The sequence below is a fragment of the Arachis hypogaea genome, chromosome 3, assembly GCF_003086295.3.
Source record: "Arachis hypogaea cultivar Tifrunner chromosome 3, arahy.Tifrunner.gnm2.J5K5, whole genome shotgun sequence".
Lineage (NCBI taxonomy): Eukaryota > Viridiplantae > Streptophyta > Magnoliopsida > Fabales > Fabaceae > Arachis > Arachis hypogaea.
The window spans coordinates 136,647,675-136,670,171 of record NC_092038.1 but is presented as its reverse complement, the minus strand read 5'-3'; the positions used below and the strand labels follow the sequence as shown (position 1 = coordinate 136,670,171).

The window sequence follows — 22,497 nt, the reverse complement described above, 5'->3', positions numbered from 1 at the left end:
CAGATTTCTGTGTACTTTTTCTCTTCTTAATATTCATCCACCTATATAAATAATTACTATCAATATAAATTAAAGATTATAAAGAGCACAATTACATCATGCATGTAACTTTTTCTTTCAAATAAATAATTAATTAATAATTACATATTTTCATAAAAAAATATTAAGTGATTGGATTATATATATTATAATCTAAGTTCACAGGTGTTGATACACTATTATTAACATTTGTTATTGATACCCAATAAAAAAAATAATGTGAATACACTAATATATAATTTTTACAAATTTTTAGAAGTAAATGATTTTTTTAATTAATTTTTTATAGACAATGAGACATATTTATTTTTTGTTAAATATAATTTTTTAAAATAATTAAAATAATTATTTTTAATTTTAAATTAAAAATTAAATATTTGAACAATTTAAATAATTAAGTTGATATTTTAAACTGTATATCTAACTAATTTTGGAATAAAAAATAAAAAAATAAAAATTATTTGTAATAAAAAATTAAAATAAATAATATTTATTCAAAATAATGTATAATTTAAGCAAGTCATACTCAGTTATACTAGTAATACTCTAAACATATTTTATATAAAAAAAAATCATTACGTGTTTGAAATAAGATGTACTTTTCATATAATATAAACTAGAATAAAATATTAAATTTATTTTTTATATTTAGATCTAATTCTGTTTTGGTTTGTAAGGTTTAAGGTGTTATATTTGAATATAAAATTTTTTTATTTAACATCAAATTAAAAATTAATGAAGTCACCAAAAAAATTAAAAATTAATGTCTATTTCTAAAGAAGATGTATAAATTCGAGAGCCACAGGATGTATTACAGCAAGCCAAGGTCAGTGGTTCAAGTACATGGAAAACATTATTCGAGATGGCTACGAAAAACTCCCTTGAGAATTCAAGAATTTGGTTATATAAGTCTTTTGCATATAAAACTGAGTTTCACTAATTATTTAACATTGATTTAACATTGACTTCGCGACAAAATTATATTAAAATTAATTAAATGAAATGTTTTTAGATAGATACTTTAAATTTTAAGGACTAAAATAAAATTATTTTCAAATATAGATAATTAATTTAGTACTTTATTCTATAAATTATACTATAATTTGGAGTTCAATTACTAAATGAAATTATCTTCCATAAATTTTTTTTTGATTATATGGTTAAACAAAACTAGACATTTGTATTTTTCTTTTTATGTAATTTCAACCATGATGAGCAACATTATTAAGTATTATTAAGCTCAATTATCTAGTGTCATGTCACATTTGAGTGCATTATCTAAAGAAATTAAATAGCTTACATTCTCTCCATTAAGCATAGGAAAAATACTGCTAATAAAATACATGTATTGTTAAAAATAAAAGTTATTGCAGAAAAATTAGTATCTTAACTTTCGAATTAGTGAATATTTGAGGTTAATGCTTAATGATAATTAAAAAAAATAATTGTAGAAAGTCTTCCTTTTAAATGTATTTATTTTTCGATTAACAAGTGAACATAAATAAATTTTTGTACACTTATTAACTGCTATTTATAAGATATGCCAAATAGACATTGCAACAACACCTAGGACGAGTATATTAGTGGTGATGATAAAAGATTTTCATGCTAAACCTTGTGAAGCAAACACTTCTTGCAAGAAACTCAATTTCGCTGTAAGTTCGACCTTGAGAGTAGTATAACACAAAACACAACTGAACAAAAAAATATTTAAAAAAATTATCCGTATATAAAGCAAAAACAATATTTAAAAAACTCCAAATTTTTAAAAATATTTTTCATCGTGCTTTCAAGAAAAAAATTAGTGCTCACATGCTACATATTAAGACAAAGGTAGAAATATAATATGTACTAATTCTAACATACCAAATGACTCAAGGTCGAACAGACAACGAGATAGAGATTAATACAGCAAGAAAATGTACACTTTACAAAAAAAAGCATAGAAATCACTCACCCAACATTTATGTATTATTTATCAACAACATTTAGTAAGAATTTGTGCAGCTTTTTCAAAGGAAATAACACAACATAATAATGCGTGTGTTGCTCTCTATAGAAAATATATATAGAACGTTTGTGTTGTGGTGGAAGGTGTGATTTCATATGTTAGTGATCAGTGAATGTAGTAATGGATATATATATATATATATATATATATATATATATATATATATATATATATATATATATATATATATATATACTAAAGTTGAGAGACAACATAGCTGACATTAATTGACTTTTAGGTATATAATATAATACTTATTCTTAGAAGAAAATAAAAATAAATTAGTAATCAATAAGCAAAAGATTTATACATTAATAAATTTAAAATTATACATCCTAAATATATTTGAATTAATTATTAATTGATTTTTATCATTTTTTTCATATTTATTATACCTGTGTGAAAATAAAATAGTAGACCGATAGATATAAATTCATAAATGGAAAGATAGATAACATATACATGCATGTGGTAGATGCAAGAATTTCAAGAACGAAGGCGTTGAAGAGTAAATGGAACACAACTACTGTTGCCTCATATCATCCATCAACCACACCCACCCACATGCCTTTTTCTAACCAATGATATTATATTCAAATTGGGAAAGTACGAAGAGCAAATAAAATATTTGTACAATGTATATAATGGAGATTTAGAGAGTGTTAGAGTTATAATCATTAGTGTTACCTTTTTCTATCAGCTGAAGTTTTTAGGATGACTGGTATCATGACATGGTATTAGAGCTCTAAATTGGAAAAGTCGAGAATTCAATTTTTGGTAAACCCAAAAATCAAGATGTTTATTTTGTAACTTAATAGCCCATTATACACATTGTACAAATAGAATTAACTTCACACATATATTATATTCAAATTAACTAATGATATTATATTAATGAATTATGACTTTTAATCGTAACTCTTATCAAATAGTAGAGTTTAATTAAGTTTGTCTAATAATTGATTGAAAAATTGATCATTTTTCTTCTTTTTGTGGTTGATTCAAGGAAATTGCAGTGATTTAATGAGAGTATCACTGGTTACACTATTGTTTTAAGAATTCTATTAGAGAAATAATCAAAAATTTTAAAAATGTGTACAATACGTTTTGAATTTGACCTAATACAAAAAAAAATTCAAACAATTATTTTAAAAAATTAATCATTTCAATTTTAATTTGGCAAAAGAATTTACCTAAACATCCTCTCTCTTCCACTCAAATTGTCTACTACCCCACCCTCATCAATCATCCCACCTCTCCAGTGTTAGAAGTTCTCTCATCGGCTATCAAACAACCATCAATGTAGTTATTGGCTTATTGCATTTGTTAATTACTTAAACTGAATCAATCAAAATAACTATCCAATTAAGAATTAAAAAAGGCAAATTGGCCATAAACATCCACAACACCATGAAACAAAGCACTTGCCTTCTTGATATCTTTAATCCGATGCACCACATCAACCGGAGGCAACCAACCAAACTCCAAATCACCTTACACGTGGCAACATCCCCACCTGCTGTATGTCGCGGATGAAAATGTTGGGACGGTGAAACCCGCCGGCTGCTGGGGGATGCGAGACGGACGCAACGTGCACGGTGTCTTCATCAGACGTTCTCGAACAGCTGGGCCATGGACGATGGACCTTCGCAGTGTGGAGAGAGTGGAAGAGACTGCTAGAGAAGAAGAAACTGCAGCACCACAGACGCAACGTGTGCGAAGGAGGTGCCTTCGTCGGATGTTCTCGAATAGTTGGGTGGCGTCAAGTTGCATTCTAGGCGGCGGACGGTGCAGCGTCAGTGCGGAAAAAGCGGAAGAGACTGTCGGAGAGGAAGAAACTGCAACATGTTCTTCGCACGCGTAAAATGGAAAAATACATAACTTCCTATAACTAAATTTTTATTTTTAAAAATTTAAAATTATAAATTATTAAAAATTAATTAAATTAATTATTAACTCCCCATATCGTTGTCTACCTATACTTTCTCTTGTTTTAATGAAAATCTTTTATCAATGCAAAATTACTTGAAATTTTATATCTTTGTCCAATCAAATGTTTATGTTTGTAAAAATTTTATGAGTAATTTATTAAAATACTTTATAGAATTATATGTATTTATGAAGTACAATTACATTAATATATGAATTGAGTTAATAAATTGTATCAGTTTAGTGTTTTCATAGAGAAATAAAAAATTAAAAATGAACAACAATCCTCCTCTTTTCTATTTTAGCCACCTCCCATGTTATAACATTATTGGGTTTAGGACTGTCCAGAAAGAAAAAAAAAAAAAAGCTACTAGGCTTGGGCTCTTCCCAGATGGAAGTTGGATCGTTTGATCTACTCTGGGTGCAGGTGGTGGATCATCACGCTGAGGAAAACACTCCCTCCTTCCCCACGCTCTCTGTCTACAACCATGGCGGATCGAGACAATGGCGATGTACTGATGCTGGAAGCTCCACCTTCTTATGGGCGCCAAGCATGTTCTTCCCACGCGGAAATCATCGACGCTTTGCCTTACATCGACTCCGACTACGCCGACCCCAAAGTGAAGCTCGAGGTTGACCGTCTCGTGGAGGAAGAAATGCGCCGCAGTACCAAGATGCCCGCTGACTTCCTCAAAGAATTACCCCCTCTTCCCACCTTGAATTTTGAGGTCAGAATTAGGGTTTTCGTTTCTTTTCGTTCTAATTGTTGCAGTGAGTAAAGAGTTTGTGATATGTGAGTTATTGCAGGAGTACCCAATGGTTGGTAGAGAGTATGAGCGTGTAAGAGCCGGAAGGCCTCCCGTCGCTCTTGATAGGTCGCGTTATGAATTTGAAGTGCCAGCTGCCAATAAGAGGAACGATGAAACTGCTTGGAAGCAAGCACTTCAGAGATCTCAACGCCTTCTTCAATATCAGAATATCAGGTATCTTTCTCTCTCTCCCTCTCTCAACTTAATTAACAATATACATCTCACAACCTCTGATTGCTTTCTACTGCAGGATGGAAAATGTGGATTTGTTGTTAAAATATGGCACCGATGCCTGGAAACAACACAATAATCGATTGGAAGTATATTTGTCAAGGTTTGTTCATGTAATCAATCTAGGTCTATATTTTATTGGAAATTACATTCATACTATTGTATAGGAAGGTTTAGGTTTGACTAGCTTCACTCCGTCTAAAACAGTTAGAGAAAGTTATACTAATTCAGAGAGGCAATTTTATTTGATAAATGAATGAAGAAGATTGTATAAATGCTAAATAAGCAAGAATCTAGAAAATAATGAAGCTGTCCTGTGGTTGCTAGGAGAAAAGTGCAATGTGGTGTGTCAAACATAACACTAATCTCATTTTTGTTTATCAATATGTGGTGCTGGTCAATTGATCACAGTTGTGTTTATATCTGCAGAATGCAGAAATTAGCTCAGGAACTTGGTGAAAAGATTGAAAATGTAAATCGTGAAAGGAAATATCATCAGGTGAAATGACTTTCTGACTTTCTGTTATATCCTTTCGTAATTTGTTAAATGCTGTTATACTTTTACCCGAGAACGCTTCGATTCACTTGCCAGCAAAATACTGCTTGCGAGCTCAATGCTTTGTCCATGCAATGGAAGGATCTGTGTCAGAAAAATATAGACATCCAAATTGCTTGCGCTTCTCTTGAAGCTCGCATAAAAGAACTGAAAACAGAAGCAGCAGAAGGGTATAAACTTGCTGTGAAATTTTTGTTTTTCCTCATCAAAGTTCATCCGTAGGTCTTAGCTGCTGTTAATGAGTTTTTTCGTTTCAGAGGTTGGAACCTGGAAGCCATCACAGAAAATAGACCGTTGTCGAATTCAGAAGTATGAGATTACCCCTTTCTTCTCCTCCTCTTCCTTTTTGTTCTCTCATGTTTTTGATCAACTATCTAGTGTTGTTTCTGGAATGAATTTTATTTGGTTCAGAACTTCTGACGTTGTTGCTGATAAAATTCAAAGGGTCCAAAGGGTTTATGGATGCCAAGGAGTGCAAATACATAATAGACATATTGAGATTATCAACAAGCTAGGTTTATGTCGTAAAAAGAAATCACCATAACTCCCAAAGCGTCAAAAAATTCCAAAATCGATAGAGACCGAAGAAATTACGGATGTCCTTGAAATTCCATATGATTTCTACTTATGATAGTAATTAGTATTTCCTTAACTTTTTGGTCTTTTTTCCCCTTAGATATCGGGTGTACTAATTGAATCATAATTTTACACTACTCCCTGTGTATATTAACTTAGCTCGCAACGGCAACGCGATATATATATTCAATTTAACTATAATGTTATTTATATATCTAATTAGAATAATGTTATATGTCTAATAAAATTGATTATCTATTTATTTTTAGTCAACAATCGATAATATTTTAAATATTAAATATTAAATATTAAATATTAAATATTAAATTTTAAATTTTAATAGTATAAAAATAGTGTTGACTAATATTAATAAAAAATAATAATTCTCTAATATTTCTCATCTAATTATTTTCCGTGGAGGAGTGTTAGGGGGTCAGCAATTTTTTTGGTTTGTAACCATCAATTGGCCATCAATAGTCCTTTTAATGGTGTGAGATTACATTCAATGGTGGGAGATCACTCACTTTTCTTTTGATGGTTAAGTGCTGGCCACAAAACACAAAAGTTGCTGGCTCCTTAGACTTTTTCTTTTTCGTGTGTCCATATTACATTTTAAGTTAGAGTACCATTTTAGTATTTTTGTTTTTAAGATTTGAAATGTTTTATTTTTACTTTAAAAAAATTAATGTCCTATTTTAGGTTTTTTAGTTAAAATTACAATTTTAGCCAAAAGATAAAAATAAAATAAAATAAAATTAAATAATTATGTTCTTTTGATGTGAGGTAAAATAAGTATTTAGTCGTTTTTAAATAAGATAATAAAATTTATATATGATAGGAAATTATAAAATCAAATATTATTAACTTTTCATTAGAGCATTTTATTAGTTCCATTAGAGCATTTTATTAGTTCCATTAAAGTTTAAAGATGATACTTTACCTAACTTTGCATGCAGCATAATTAGGCTTTTTTATATATTTAAATATAGAAAAAACTTTAATTCTCGGAATACATACCAAATGAAAACGTTTTCAAAATACGCAGGGCTATCTTATGGGCGTCGTCCGCGAAATGGAGAAGCACGTCAACTCACTCCCGGCGGCCACGAATTGGAGCTGACACGGGCAACTTCCATGTCTGGTGCGGCACAAACGAAATGGAGGGGAAGCCAATTAGTGGCTGACATCCACGAATTGGGGAACTCTGGGGAGGCAGGCACGAATTGGATCCATTTCACTGTCAGTACACGCGAGATGATGCACCTCATGTGTATTGCCCATGAATTGGGATCTCAATGTGGCTATATAAACGCTACTTCATCCACGCAAGAAGGCATTATCTCCATTCTTCTCCAACTCTCCAAAATTGTTCTGAACCTCACAACCTTCTTTCTCTCTAAAAATTTTTCCATTGTTAAGATTGGATTGCTTTGTGTATGGCTACTTTAAGGCTTCAGGGTTTTAATGCTTTTGGAGAAAAATAGTAAAAGACAAAATGCTACTTTAAGGCTTCAGGGTTTTAATGCTTTGGAGAAAGATAAGCCAAAGACTTATAACTAGGTGAGAATAACATCCTAAGTAAAAGTAAACAACTGCAATGTTCAATTTAAGAAATCCTAAACTACTAACTGTAAAATTCCTTATGACCCAGAAATAGTTACTTCTCAACAACATAATATTTTAGCCAATGTAACATCATAGCAAGTTAGAGGGATGGATTTTTTTAATTTTCTACAGCTATCATTAAGTGCTATAGGTATGTTGCTTGAACAATAATACACTAGAAGCATGCATCTCATTAAAGGGGCAATAATGCAGCCACCAAAAGGTGTTGAAACCTCCAGGCACCTTGACTTAGCATCTCGGAGACAGAAAAATACCGAGATAAACCTTCTCAACATGCATTTGCCATACAGTTGGCATTGCAGAGCTCCTATCACGTAGCATAGAATTTCTAGCAGAAATATAATGAGCAGAGGCTGCTGAGGAAGTGTCCGAGAGAAAATGAGTAAACTCATCAAGAAGATCCGGATGCTCTTGGAAAAGTGCAGCAACCTGAAGAAGTCCATAATATGATTGAAATGAATGTCGAAGGAAATATTATGACTAATATAAATGACATTGGAAGACAAATATAAAAATTTTTCCTAGCTATAACATAATAACACATGCATAGACAAAACAAACCTCCTGGTAGACCTCTGCTATAGACTTGCTTTCCTTTCTATACATATTTAATATGTCCAGAAATGACTTGTAAACACGATCATCACCTTGAAACCGGGTTTGAATAAAAATGATGAATTAGATTCAACTAGAACTGCCCATTCTGTATTCAAACTGAGTCTGTATTAGAAAACCAATCAGGCCCAAGAACATTTTACCTTAATTTTGTTCACAAAATTAATCACTTCTTCAAATTCAATAGGCTTCTTTGGGGCAGGTTGTTCATCCTCCAGTGGAAGTGTGATTTCATAACCCCTTGGCAAGAAAGTGTTGAATCCCAAAAGCAAGTCTCCATTTCGTGTCCACCGCAAGCTAATTGCCCCATTTCGCTGGCGCAGGTCTTGATATGGTCCAAGTCGTGTGCGCCGGGGGTGGAATGGGTCATTTTGTTCCTGCCATGCACGAAATGGGAAAGCTGCCCGTGTCAGCTCCAATTCGCGGCCGCCGGGAGTGAGTTGACGTGCTTCTCCATTTTGCGGACGACGCCCATGAGATGGCCCTGCGTATTTCAGAAACGTTTTGATTTGGTGCGTATTCCGGGAATTAAAGTTTTTTCTATATTTAAATATATAAAAAAGCCGCATAATTATAGCCAAAAGTAGAAATGTTCGTTTTTTTGAGATGGGAGGACCAACGGCCCCAGAGACTTGGACCAAACAAATGATTTATATAGCTAACTCTTAATATGTTGTAGTGTTGTACCTGAATTTGAATAGTAGATAGAACTTTTAAATAGGGGTGTTTTTTTCTTGTTATTTTTAATTTATTTGTTTATTTCTTAACATTGACAAAACAGAACTTGAAACCAAGTACTTAATTCCACTATACCCTAATTCTTCATCATTCTAAGAGTAAAAGTCCTCTCCGATCTTTAATAATTTACTCGATGGACATTGCGTTTTCTAACAATTATAAAAATACAAATCAGTCTCCATCTACTTTTGTATTTGTTCAATCTAGTCCCCCAAACCAGTTAACAACATATTAACGCTGACGTGTCAGGTAACAACTCATTCGTAATAGGGACAAATTGTTCTATGAATTCTTCAACCATCTCCCTCTTCCAAAACTCTTTCTTTCTACTCTCCTTCCTCTTCTCCACCGCCACCGCACTCACACTCCTTCCTCTCCCTCCAATCCCTCCTTTTCACCACCGCCACTACACTCACAATCATCGTCGTCATTATAATAATATTATCATCATCATTTATGCACAATAATTAATGAAAAATTTATATTTTCCTGAACTTTATATTTTCCTAAACTCTCTCTCCTTCCTCTCCTCTCTCTTTGCATTTTTTTTTTACTTTCTCATTTCTCTTCATCACTCATAACTACTACCACCGCCACAACAACATCATGAGTTTCATTTATTTTAACACTCAAACTTTACTTATTTTTAGTCTTGATTTTTCTGATAATTTTTTCCTCCAAGTGACCAGAGTACTTCTTTTAGTGTGATTATGTTTTTAGTTTTTGAATTTTTGAATTCTAATGATAATATTATTGCTGACGATAATGATTGTGATGAGGATGAGAAGAAGTGAATACGGTGATTTTGATGATAATTGCGGTGGTGATAATTTTGATAATGATTCCGGAGAGGAGGTGAGGCGGATTAGGGGAGTTGGGGTTAGGGTTTTGGAGTTGAGAGGCAATGGAGAAGAGGGAGAAGAGGAGGGAGAGAGAGTTTTTGAGGGAGAGGAAAGAGGCGGTGGCAGAGAGGAAGCAGGTGAAGCGGAGGAGGGAGATGGTTGAGGAGCTCAGGAGGCGATTTGTCCCTATTACAAAGAAGACAAAACTACATAGACATAGTTACCTGACACGTCAGTGTTGACCTACTGTCAACCGATTTTAGGGGCTGAATTGAACAAATACAAAAGTGGATGAAGATCGATTTGTGTTTTTATAATTATTAAGGAGCACAATGTCCATCGAATAAATGGTTAAGAACCGAAAAAAACTTTTACTCTCATTCGAATGGCTAAATTCTTTTCATCAACCACAACGAAATACATCCTGTTTTCTAGTCCTATATATAATTTGTGATCTAACTCGTAATTGTTATAAATTGCTTACTATTTCTTCAAAATAGCAACATTATTTGTTTCTGTTACAATCTTCAAATACAATTACTATATCATAATTGATCAACGGCTATAATCCTCAACTACTTAAAAAAGTGTCACATTCACAAAAGAGAAATATGTTTTCAAGATCCGATCTTAACTTTTATTGATAAAATATAAAATATTTACTTATACGGTGCTATTTACAAATATCTACACTCTATATTTTTTTATGACCAAATTATACTCATGACCATTCAAAAAAAGACACTAAAACATTACAAATGACGAATTATATTTATACCTCACAAGATCATCCATTCAAGAATGGTATATATGCATTTCGTTACGCTTTCCTAAAGATTGGACTTGATTAAGAGCACTGTGCCTACACAACTTATTAGGACTTTAGACTTGGTGCTTAGCCAAATTGAAAGATCTATTCAAGAATACGCACCCTCAATATCATAATACGGAGATGAAGTCTATAGATTTTAACAATACAATTTGATATATATATATATATATATATATATATATATATATATATATATATATATATATATATATATATATATATATATATATAACCGTTTGATATTTCAAAAAAAAAAATATTAATGTAAATAAATTTTATGATTAATTTGATATAAATTTAGTTATTTTACTATAACAATTATTTTAATTAATTAATTAATATATATATATATATATATATATATATATATATATATATATATAAAATAACTAATTTGATGGTTTCTCATTTTTAACATATAAAATAATCTTATATGTATATCAAATTACATAATGTCATATTATAAAAAATAACAACTATTTTTATTAATTACATAAATAATCATATAAAATATTATACAGCATCAAAATTAAGCTTATATAACAGTTTCGTAAACGTGTGATTCTAATCTACTTTATATATACAAAAAGATACATAAAATTTAAATATACTAAAATGCTAAAATATGTAACAGATAATTATTAAACAATAATGCTAGAAAAAATAATAATTTAAACTTATTTTATTTAATTAAACATTTATAAATATATAGTATATATATTCACATGTTTATTATATCTTATAATCTATTTATTTTGACAGTAATTAATAAATTTTAAACAAGATAATTTAGACTTATTATTAGTCTCTCAAATATTTTAATTTTTAAAATAGATGAAGTAGAATTTAATAAAATCTATATTATTATAAAAATAATCTAACCTCACTTTGAAGTTCAATACTCTAGGAAGATCGAGAATTTACCTGTAAAGGATAAAATAAGGTTTTACTTTTATATATAATAAAGTTAAAAACTAAATTAATTTTCATTTTATTAATTGAAGAATAAAAGTTTTCAGTTTTAGCTAGTGTAATTGGGGGTGGACAAAGCATAGAGGCATGCAAAACCCTTCTTGACTTCTCCCATCCAACGTTATAAAAGTACTTTGTTTTCAGATACTGGGAATTGAGAAAATTAGGGGCTCATTTATTTGGATATGTAAATTGTGTGTTGTGTTTTGTTATAGAGTGGGTAGTGTTAGATATAAATGTAGGATAGCTTTTTTTGAATTATGTGACGAAAAAATTGAAACGTCTAATTTTTTGGTTAAAGAAATTAGGTACACAAATTGAACAATTTGATTTGTGTGGGAGAAAAAATTTAAATTTTAGTGTATCTAATTGTTGGACCGTTCGATTTTAATATGGTTTTAATTATTTTTATTGTGAAAAAATCGAATCGGACCGTCTAATTTAATTATTATATATGTTATTTTAATGCGTCAATACAAATCAGTTGGTTCGATTTGTGTGTATGTCGTATACGAGTTTGCAGATCTCCTTTCCTTCTTTTTCTTTTTCTTCTTTCCTTAGTTCCTCTACCTATATCTATCTCTATCATTTCGTATGAGCTTAAAAAAATTGACAGTGAAATTCATATTTATGTGAGTGAAAAATGAATGATAGAGTCTTATTAAAAATATTATTTTGGTCATATTTTGTTATAAACATTTGAAGGAATGAAATTTGTTTGTGAAAATTTGTTATATTCCATTTATAATCTCATTCGAAGAACTAAAAAGTATGATTTGTGAGAAGATAGATTCTGAAATGTCAAAGAAAATACCATGTATTTTATACAGGTATCATATACCGTTATTTTGTGATTTCACTCAATTTTAAACCAAATATATAACTGATGAAGCGAGCATGCTAGAGATGTTTTCAATGTATATTAAAAGTCGCGCTCAGATGTCGTTCATTGAGTTGTATATTGAGTTCGAACAATCTGAAGTCGCCTGAAATATTGAACGAGAAGATCACAATAGTGACAGTGAAGAAGAGTTTGAAAGCAATTATAAAGTTGTTGGTCTAGATGGAGAGGAATATCAAGGTGACGGCACTATAGAGACAAATGTAACAGACGTGGCAAATACACTGGCAAACGAACATTTGTTTGAGGAGCCATCTTCTATAGTCACTCCTGTCACTAGAAGACCTTTTGTCGGAAGACAAAAAATAACAACCACATCTTCCAGTGTCACAGCATACTCACCAACCAGAAGGTGAAATGTGTGTGTGTTTGAGTACTACCTCTCAACTAGAGCATTTACCAGTGTTTTCTAACATTGAACTATTCTAATCTAAGAAACGTGATAAAAACCAATAAACCGTAAATGCTCCTCCACATTTGATTGTACCAATTCGGAGGCAGTAAATAATTACATGTCAAATTCTGTGAACTCTACAAAAACATAGCAAACTATTAGTCAAATAATTAATAATTACTAATTTACTACTAAAAATTAATAATTTTCTAATCATAGTTACTAATTTATTAAACTAATACTAAATTTAATATTAATTAGCTAATTTAGAAACTATCATGTATACATAAATACAAATAACCTATCAATTATTTAACTATTATTATTAAAATATTTTCAAATTTAACTACACAAAATATATTAATTAAATATCTAACAATAATCATTAATTATCAAAAATACTAAAAAAATTAATTTTACTAAATCCAATTTACTAAATTCAGAATGATGATGATGATGATGATGATGATGATGATGATGATGATGATGATGATGATGATGATGATGATGAATTTTATTAATAGTACTAAAAATTATTTCACATAGTTTTTAATTTTCAAAAATTATGATATTATTATTCATATTAAATATTTTTGTCAACTGTTTCCTAAATCGTTATTAACTTATTTTTTACATAATTATTTATTTATTTATTCATAAATAAATCGGAAAATAATTATTCCTATTTCACTAATAATAAATACTAACTTACTATTAGGGTAATTTACATAAATAAAATGATTAAAGGAAAACTTTATACAAATACAACATTGGTAAACTCTAGACGCAAATGCAACAAAAGGAATTGTATGTAATTCGCGACACCCTTTAGCGGAACCAAGATGCACGTAATCCGCTATACCCTCTCACGGATTACGTGGAGAGCCTGCATATCATAAACCGCTACACCCTATAGCGATTTATGACCAAATTTTTTGAATACATAATCTGCTACACCCTGTAGCGGATTATGAGTAGAGTGGCTCATTATATAAACCTGTGTAATAGTAACAACACATGATGTAAAATGCACGAATTGATACAAAATGTAATCGTCATTTGCAATAAGTCGTACGAAAATAATAGCCACCAGACATTAACACTAACACAAAATAAGTTAACTACATAAGTCATACAAATATAACTGTCACTAGTCGTTAACCCTAACAAAAAATAAATAATTCATAATTCATACAATGATAACAGTCGGAAATAAGACAATGGGCGCTACTGCTGGTCACCATCAACATCATTGTCGCCCCCGAATGGACCAAGTAGGTGCGAGCTTGTGCCACATCGAGTCGGGCCGCTTGCCGATCTTCGGGTGAAGCCTCATGTAGCCCAACTCCAAATGCAGATGGTGGCGTCCCCCCCATGCCTAACCAAGTGTCGTATGGGCTGCCTGCGGGCTCATTCAGGTCGACCGAGAGCTGGGTCTCAGGAACCTGGGACGGCACATCCACTGGCTGTGGCCTATACTCTGGAGGGTCGGACGGGCCGCCTAGAATCAGACTCTAGTACTGATGAATGTTGTTACCCCGTATGATCTCAGCAAAATCCGCATAAAACTGGGGTCCAGCCAGTTGATCGTCCAAATCCATGGTGAAAGTAGTGGTAGCAAGATCAACTAACATCTGCATGCTACACTCATGCAGTACCTGAGAGCTAGATACGTGAGTAAAAAGTGTACCACCCGTACTAGTCTCCGCAATGCCACCAACCTAAGTGTCAGTAGGGTGCCCACGGGACGATCCAGCCCGTCGTCTAGCACTAGATCGACGAAGGCGATGATCTGCCTAGCCTCCGTCATCACCACCAACCTGCTCCTCCTGTATCATGTCATCGAGCCAGCGCCACTCGCGATCAGTGGCACGTGTACCAATGCGCCGTCTCCGCTCCATACGTCTGTTATCAGGCATATCCGACGTTGGAACTCTAGTCGGCGCCTGCGACGACCCTCTGAGTATAGCATCGTCCAGAACCTGGGTCAGCCTGGGGTCGGCGAAAGCAATCCCTGGTGGCAGAATCCTATGTGCAACACGGTGCCACCAATCCAGGTACTTAGCGGATGGACCAGGATCAGCCACTCTCTGGACACTCAACACAGAGCAAACTCTCTCGTCCCAATGCTGATACCATTTCCTATAGTAATTGGGGAACCATCTATCTCCATCTCTGTCGTCCTTACTATGAAGATACTCTATGTTAAGGGCTGGCTCAGGCAGATGCTGTATGCCCCCTAGCTGTGGGAAGACTCTGTCTACCTGATATCACTCAATCACTACAAAGTATATCAGACTGGTGACGGCCCACCATAACCGGCTGTGCTCCTCAGTTAGTATCTCCGGATCGATGATTGCCAGTACGTCGAGAGAACCATAAGACTCCCACACAATCTGATAGTCAGGAGGCAAGTCAGCATTGTACCAATGTATACATATAAGTGGGGGAAGAACTAATAAAATAATAAAAAACAAAAATAAATTACTTACATCTCGATGTGTCAGTCGATCCAATTCCAGACGATACTGAATAATCCGTTGTTCCTTCCCATCAGAAGTGGGCAAATATGTGGATCATCTGAGTTGCAGAAATAGCACATAAGTATGTAATTTCATATATAGAACGTTATGAACTTGAAAGAATACGTGAATTGAATTATACCTGGATGTCAATGGAAAAGAGAAAGCATCAAAATCCTGCGGCCTCAGTGTGGGGAACCGCCAAAAGATCCATGATTGTAGCAACTGTAGGGGTCCAGCCAAGTTGGTGATGTTTCTGTTCGCCACCCTACACATGCATCGGTACAGCCACGCCAACGCAGCGGTGCCCCAGCTATAACTGCCCATGTCGTCAAGTTTCGCCACAAAAGGCAACCAGCGAAGGTGGACCCGATTAGCACTCTTGTCCATGAACAGCTGTGTCGACAGAAGCATCATAATATATGCACGTGCATATATGCACACGGTATCCTCCGAAGCATCAGCTGGTAACAACCTGAACCGCTCATGGAACCATGTGAAGTGAACTGTGTATAACTTTCTCTTATCCGGTGGCGGAAGCTCACCAAATAAGTCCTCGAACCACTCCCATGCCGGTCTGGCCCCCTCGATGTGCAGGTGGAAGTCAGTCATGCACCCAGAAACAGCATGGCCATCCGCGGGCAGCCCTAACTGGTATGCCACATCCTAGAGCGTGATAGTACACTCTCCGAATGACATATGGAAAGTGTGGGTCTCAAGCCGCCACCTCTCGATAAATACGCTGACCATAGGCTCATTCAACCAGAACCAATGCGCATTCAGCCTAGCCAGGTGGTACAACTCAGCCCTCTCCAAGTAAGGTATGATCCTATCATGTAACAGCATATTCTGTTGCCTACGGACGCTATACACACATCGGGTTGGTTGCATATTCAGAAATAAAGAAGACCGACTTAATTTCTAACAATGGCATCACCAAACTATAGCTTATGTTTCTATTCTTACGCTACTTGGGTTTTAAAATTACTTATTTACCATTCACAACTTAAAATCCTACTTCTATATCTTTACTTTTAAATGTTAAATGTCAAAGTTTAAATTTCAAAATTTGATTTTCAAAGCAAAAGCTAAACTAAGTATCTATCTTTCTAATTAATAAATTACTTCTTTAATATTGAATAAAATATACAGTTATTAAAATATTGAAAGAAAATAAAGACACTTACCTCTTCATTGATGGTTCCGACTACGTGAGCAATGCCGTCGAGCCGGTACAACCGCCGTTCATCCTCTATTCTTCCAATGCTCAAGAATTTTCTCTCCCTTCTCTCTACTTTCTCTCTCTAACTTTCTTTCCAAATTTTTTCAAATGAATTCCGCTATAGCCTCACGCGGTTTATATAATGAGCCACTCTACCCATAATTCGCTACAGGATGTAGCAGATTATGCATTCAAAAAATTTGGTCATAAACCGCTACAGGGTGTAGCAGTTTATGATATGCAGGCTCTCCACGTAATCCGCGAGAGGGTATAGCGGATTACGTGCATCTGGGTTCCGCTAGAGGGTGTCGCGGATTACATATAATTGCTTTTGTTGCATTTACGTTTAAAGTTTGCCAATATTATATTTGCGTAACGTTTACCTTCAATCATTTTATTTGTATAATTGCCCTTACTATTAATAATAACTAATTAACCCTACGGACAAATCTAATTCAACTACAATAATATTATTATAATATATTTATGTTAATTTAATATCTCACAATAAATAAATAATTATTACCCGATCAAAAATATAATCTTCTATAAATTCTACTTTACAAAAATTATACAATAATACTAATAATAATAACATAGCTCTAGTAATAATTAATTATAATTTTTTAAATTATTACAAACAATTCTAAACATATATTTTTTGCTAATCTATTACATTAGTCTAATCCAAACATTATCATTAATTAACATATTCACTAACTAAAATTTAAATATATATATTTTTAATTATTGCTCTAACTATTAGACTATAATTTACAATCTTAATTTTTAACATTATTTATAATATTTCAGTTATATAAAAAAATTTAAAAACAAACTTACATAGTCAGAATAATAGAGATATCAACATCTTTATATTTCTGCTTTTTTGACATTGTAATTAATTTTTTTTCAAGGTTTGAAGAAGATAATGAAAAAGAAGGAAAATGGTGGATAGAGAAAGGTTGAAAAAAAAGACACGGGAAGAGAGTGGAGCTTCAAGGGAATGAAATCATCGTCCAATGGAAAAATATAGATAAGGGAATGAAATCATCGTCCAATGAAGAAACGCATGCGCGACACGTGATTGAGGGACACAAATCAAACGCCGTCCGATTTCTCTTATCCTGATACCACACCGACACCACACACACATAAAATATTCGTACACTCCATAACTGCGTTCTATCCTATTTCCACTTCCATATCTAAATTAAAAAGTGGAAAATTAAGACTTTGTATTTTGTTTTAATATCATGTTTTGATAACTAAAATTTTAGTTTTCATACAAAATTTCTCTCTCTTCAATATCTCTAAAAAGTAAGAACACAATTAAAGGCAATTTGCATATATAAAATAATTGAAAGAATGTATTACGCAAATACAACATTTCAGATATGCGCAATTGCAACATTCTTAATTGTATGTAATCTCCGACACCCTAACACAGATTCAACTTATACGTAAAGCGTTAGACCCTGTCGCAGTTTACGTTCAAAGCCTAAAGCACATAAACTGCTGCTACACCCTGTAGCGGTTTATGAAAAGAGATATTACAAGGGTAATCCGCAAAACCCTATACAATTTATGTGCTTTAAGGGTCTCGCGGATTACCATCATAGCGTCTCTCTTCATAAACCGCTACAGAGTGTAACGGTGTATCTGCTTCAAGACTTTGATCGTAAACTGCGACTAGATCCAACGGTTTACGTGCAAGTGAAATCGGCGTTAAAGTGTCGCGAATTACATACAATTAAAAATGTTATAATTGCGTCTGCCTATCTGAAATGTTGAATTTGTGCAACACCTTCCAATTATTTTATATATATAAATTGCCCTAAAATTAAATTGTCTAGAAAAGAGATTAACACAGCAATATCCTTTTTAATAACTATAAATATTTTATTTAATATTTATATTTATTTTAAACTAAATTAGATAATATAATCTAACTCAATCTTATACCCTTTATAACTCTAAAATCTAAAGCCATTCATTCAGAAACTTAATTTAGTGTATATCTCCTAATCTCTTACTTTCATCCAAACTCACCCTCACCCTCAAGAGTAGAGTTCCTTGATTCAATATCGGTAAGTTAGAATGACAAAAAAAAAAAACTACAATTTATCTTAGTTAAGATTCATTAATTGTTATATTAAATAAAATAACTTCAAACTGTTTTTGGCTAATTTTTTTTATTGGCAAACAATTTCGATGCAAATATGCAATATTAAACCTAATATCAATACATCAATATACCGCCCTAAATCGGCAACAACAATACCAAATTTATCAAGTTATCACTTTATCGGACAACCAGATAAAAGCATACATTATTAACTCGGCACGTATGAATAAAACAAATGTTGTTTAAAGGCGAACAACTAGTTAATAACTGCAACTAAAAAATAAAATGAATTTGGAGCAACACTGTACTGATAAGTGATATGTGATCCGGATCTACAAGCCAAACTAATGAATGTTGATTGAGAGATAGTGGAGATCGCATAACGCGTTATATAGAGCTGCAGCACCTAGCTCGGTTATACCACTGCAGCCAGATGGGTTCCTGTACCACACAAAAATGAGATGGAGAGGTAACATAAAAAATAAATCTAACAAATTGAAGAGTACAAGTTAGAAAGAGGATGCTATGTAGAGCTCCCTTCAATCCAAATAAGGATCTGAGGAAAGGTAATGAAGCTCCCAGGATATGGAATCCGCAGAACTACCACTGCATAATGGGGTATATATGGGTAGTACTGTGGGATCCATAGCTTAGCAGCTCAATCTACCCACCAAGACCCTCTGTTGGACTTCAAGGAGCTCCACTCATCACCATCTTCCACATCCAAACCCTACTAAAACCAAACAAAACAAAACCCTTACTTAGATTGTTATAAATAAATAAAGAACAAACTAGCTTGCAGCAAGAGTTTCAAAAGCAAGAACAAGGGCACTTCAAAAGTTAAACCTTGACTATCATAATTAAAACTGTGATTAGATTATAAGGAGGAGCCATATATATATATTAGCTTATAGATCTAGTAGCACTCATGCATCTCATCTCATCCTAGCTCAAGTATATATTCGAAACCGATCCTACTGTAAATGGAAAGTAAGAACTACTCCGAAAGTCCGATCCGATCCAACTCAACTCAAGTGCTTAACTAACCCAAGAGGAGATGATAGGGGCACCTAGAAACCCTATCTTTTTACGAGTAGTGAGGCATATACCAACCTTGTTGATATGGTTATATAGAGAAGTTGGAAAGGAACCCGTGCAAATTTCACCACCAAGACCCATGACTTTTTATGCCCTTCAAGCCCAACAAACAGCCATAAGAAATATATTTTCATATTTAATTTTATAAATAAATAAATATATATTTAAAAAAAAAAAAAGAAATGTTCTGCTGGTTGGGTGGCGTGCGCGAATGGTGAATGGTGATGGATGACAGAAAAGGAGGTGGTGGGCCATTGGGATAGGGTGGAGCGGGGTAGGCAGGGCACGGCTAGGTGTTAGTTGTGGTTGGCACATGTACATGTTCTTCTTCTTGGGAATTGCCTTCGGATTCCCTCTCTTATCCCTTTAACCTGCATCACGTGCCCTTCTCCTAACCCTAGCTACCATTACCAACACTTACTATTAGGGGTGCACAGACCCGGCCCGGTCCCGAAGGCCCGGCCCGGTCCCGAACACTTTTGGGACTAATTTGGTGTGATTTCATCGGGTTTAGGGCCGGGTAAGGGTCTCAAAAATAGACCCGGTCATTATTTCGGGTCGGGTCCGGGCCATAGCTCGGGTCACCCGAAGTCGGCCCGGTGGCCCGGTCATCATACACAATTAATATTTTGTGTTATTAGTGATGGATCATGACTATTCTTATGTGGAATTTAAGTATTGTAAATCTTAATATTTTGTGTTATTAGTCATTATAAGACTATAAGTTAATGTTTTATGTTTAGAATGCATAATATTGTGTTATTTGTATGTATTTAAATATTTGGTATTATTAGACAATATTAGTATTGATTGTGGTTATACTTTAGTATTGATTGTGGTTATGCTTTAATTTTGAAGAAGGGTTGGTTCTTGTTATATTTTTCTAAGTGAATTTTATCATGTTAAATAATGGTTGGAGTCTTGGAACTTTGGATATTTTTACATGCTAGCTTACAAGAAGGTATCAATGTAATGTAATGTTAACGGCCCGGTTTTCACCCGGTTTTTACCCGGTATAATTGTGGCCCGAAAGTGTATTGGTTTCATCGGGTCTAGGGCCGGGTTCGGGTCTAATAAATAGACCCGGTGTATATTTCGGGCCGGGTCTGGGTCACATCAAACCCGGCTTCACCCGGCCCATGTGCACCCCTACTTACTATCATTTATTTATTTCTCAAATTTTTTTAACCACCGAAAAAATAAAGTGTAATTTTTTATCGTTGATTTTATAAATAAAATTAAAAAATATGAAAAAATTAAATATTTTATTTTATTTTTTTAATTATTAAAAATATTAAGAGAATTTATTTTTACTAATTACTACGCTATGCTTTATCATACATTTCCTAAACAAAATCCGTGAGTTTGTTGGTACTCTATATTGAATAAATTTTAATTATTATATTTAAATTAAAATATTTTTACAGGACTATTCACAAATTATTTTTTATTAGACAAAAGGGACGTGTTGACGGTGACCTATGAACGCAGAGCCGTGGAGCCCACACCACCGATGCTGGAGCTTGATGACTTTTTTTTCATCGTAATTTTTTTTTTTCTCTCTCTTCTGTTTTTCTAGTTTACCTTCTTATCTCTCTTGAGTCTTGATCTCAGACGAAGGAAGGAAAGCGCTAGATTTCCGCCACGTAATTGGAGAGACAACAGATATCGTAGGAGGCCCACCTGCACAGTTGAGTTGATTTGCTTACTGTTTGGGTGTAGCAAAAATCTAAAGCTAGATCTCAACCCGTACAAGACATGATATTCTTACCCGCTATCGGAATTTGTACGTGAAAAATTTATTAAAGCACAAAGTGATAAATTAATGGGTAATTTACGTTGATAAATTGATTGGATGCTAAAATTATCTAGACGTTCTGAATTAAAAATTAGTTATATATTTATTCTAAATAAATTTGTAAAAAGTGAATCAAGTAAATTTAATTTAAGTATTTATATGTAATTTGATTTATTATATACAGAATATACATAATAAATTAAATTAATTTATTTTATTTTATTGTATATACAAGACACATACATAGTATGTGTATGAGTAAAAATAAAAATTTATTATAATAAAAATTATTTTAATACATACATAAAATTTTTTAATGTATTTATTAAAATACAATTTTTATTATGACAAATATTTTTATATTTTTATTTTAATAAATACATCCAAAATTTTTTATATAAAACAAAAAATTATTTTTATTTTTCTTATTTTTTAATATTAAAAAAATACAAACAAAAAAATATATATAATTTTTTAATAAATATACAAAAATAAATTATCATTAAAATAAATATGATGTTGATGATGTGTGTCTATAAAATAAATAAAGTTAAATAATTTCATGCATACTTTTTTTGTCCTTTAATTTGTTTCTCTTTTTTTTTAATTATTTTTTAAAAAGTAAAATTTATTTGGTATGTGAAGAAGAAAAAAGAAT

General features: G+C 32.7%; 2 protein-coding genes and 2 long non-coding RNA genes across 6 annotated transcripts; 1 reads left to right on the top strand and 3 right to left on the bottom strand.

Annotated features, from left to right (window-relative positions):
* Nucleotides 1-4,238: 4,238 nt before the first annotated feature.
* LOC112734251 (pre-mRNA-splicing factor SPF27 homolog) lies at nucleotides 4,239-7,658 on the top strand. 3 transcript variants are annotated; one of them, XM_025783495.3, is made up of 7 exons: nucleotides 4,239-4,707; nucleotides 4,787-4,962; nucleotides 5,039-5,122; nucleotides 5,449-5,518; nucleotides 5,612-5,745; nucleotides 5,833-5,884; nucleotides 7,197-7,658. In XM_025783495.3, exons 1-7 carry the CDS (start codon nucleotides 4,468-4,470, stop codon nucleotides 7,269-7,271), a joined length of 831 nt encoding a protein of 276 aa, XP_025639280.1. In that variant the 5' UTR covers nucleotides 4,239-4,467; the 3' UTR covers nucleotides 7,272-7,658. The 3 variants fall into 3 exon arrangements, with proteins under 3 accessions (XP_025639280.1, XP_025639281.1, XP_025639283.1); XM_025783496.3 differs by lacking the exon at nucleotides 7,197-7,658 and adding an exon at nucleotides 6,020-6,363; XM_025783498.3 differs by lacking the exon at nucleotides 7,197-7,658 and adding an exon at nucleotides 5,987-6,363.
* A 415-nt stretch (nucleotides 7,659-8,073) lies between these two features.
* LOC140182227 (uncharacterized) lies at nucleotides 8,074-8,673 on the bottom strand. Its single transcript, XR_011877966.1, has 3 exons — nucleotides 8,536-8,673; nucleotides 8,339-8,424; nucleotides 8,074-8,206 (listed from the first exon to the last, which is right to left on the bottom strand). It is a non-coding gene; the product is annotated as an uncharacterized lncRNA (long non-coding RNA).
* Nucleotides 8,674-14,073: 5,400 nt separating this feature from the next.
* On the bottom strand, nucleotides 14,074-16,458 carry LOC140182214 (protein MAIN-LIKE 1-like). Its single transcript, XM_072228355.1, has 3 exons — nucleotides 15,736-16,458; nucleotides 15,564-15,651; nucleotides 14,074-15,467 (listed from the first exon to the last, which is right to left on the bottom strand). The coding sequence occupies exons 1-2, from the start codon at nucleotides 16,203-16,205 to the stop codon at nucleotides 15,648-15,650; spliced, it is 474 nt and encodes a 157-aa protein (XP_072084456.1). The 5' UTR covers nucleotides 16,206-16,458; the 3' UTR covers nucleotides 14,074-15,467; nucleotides 15,564-15,647.
* A 2,535-nt stretch (nucleotides 16,459-18,993) lies between these two features.
* On the bottom strand, nucleotides 18,994-20,457 carry LOC112734250 (uncharacterized). Its single transcript, XR_003168342.3, has 2 exons — nucleotides 20,057-20,457; nucleotides 18,994-19,384 (listed from the first exon to the last, which is right to left on the bottom strand). It is a non-coding gene; the product is annotated as an uncharacterized lncRNA (long non-coding RNA).
* Nucleotides 20,458-22,497: the final 2,040 nt, after the last annotated feature.

Excerpts from the sequence above, each read along its gene's own strand:
- LOC140182214 (XM_072228355.1), bottom strand. The coding sequence starts at position 16,205 with ATGACTGACTTCCACCTGCACATCGAGGGGGCCAGACCGGCATGGGAG.
- LOC112734251 (XM_025783495.3), top strand. The coding sequence starts at position 4,468 with ATGGCGGATCGAGACAATGGCGATGTACTGATGCTGGAAGCTCCACCT. Across the intron at positions 4,708-4,786 it reads TTCCCACCTTGAATTTTGAG|GAGTACCCAATGGTTGGTAG; the intron begins GTCAGAATTAGG and ends GAGTTATTGCAG. Across the intron at positions 5,746-5,832 it reads AAAACAGAAGCAGCAGAAGG|AGGTTGGAACCTGGAAGCCA; the intron begins GTATAAACTTGC and ends TTTTCGTTTCAG.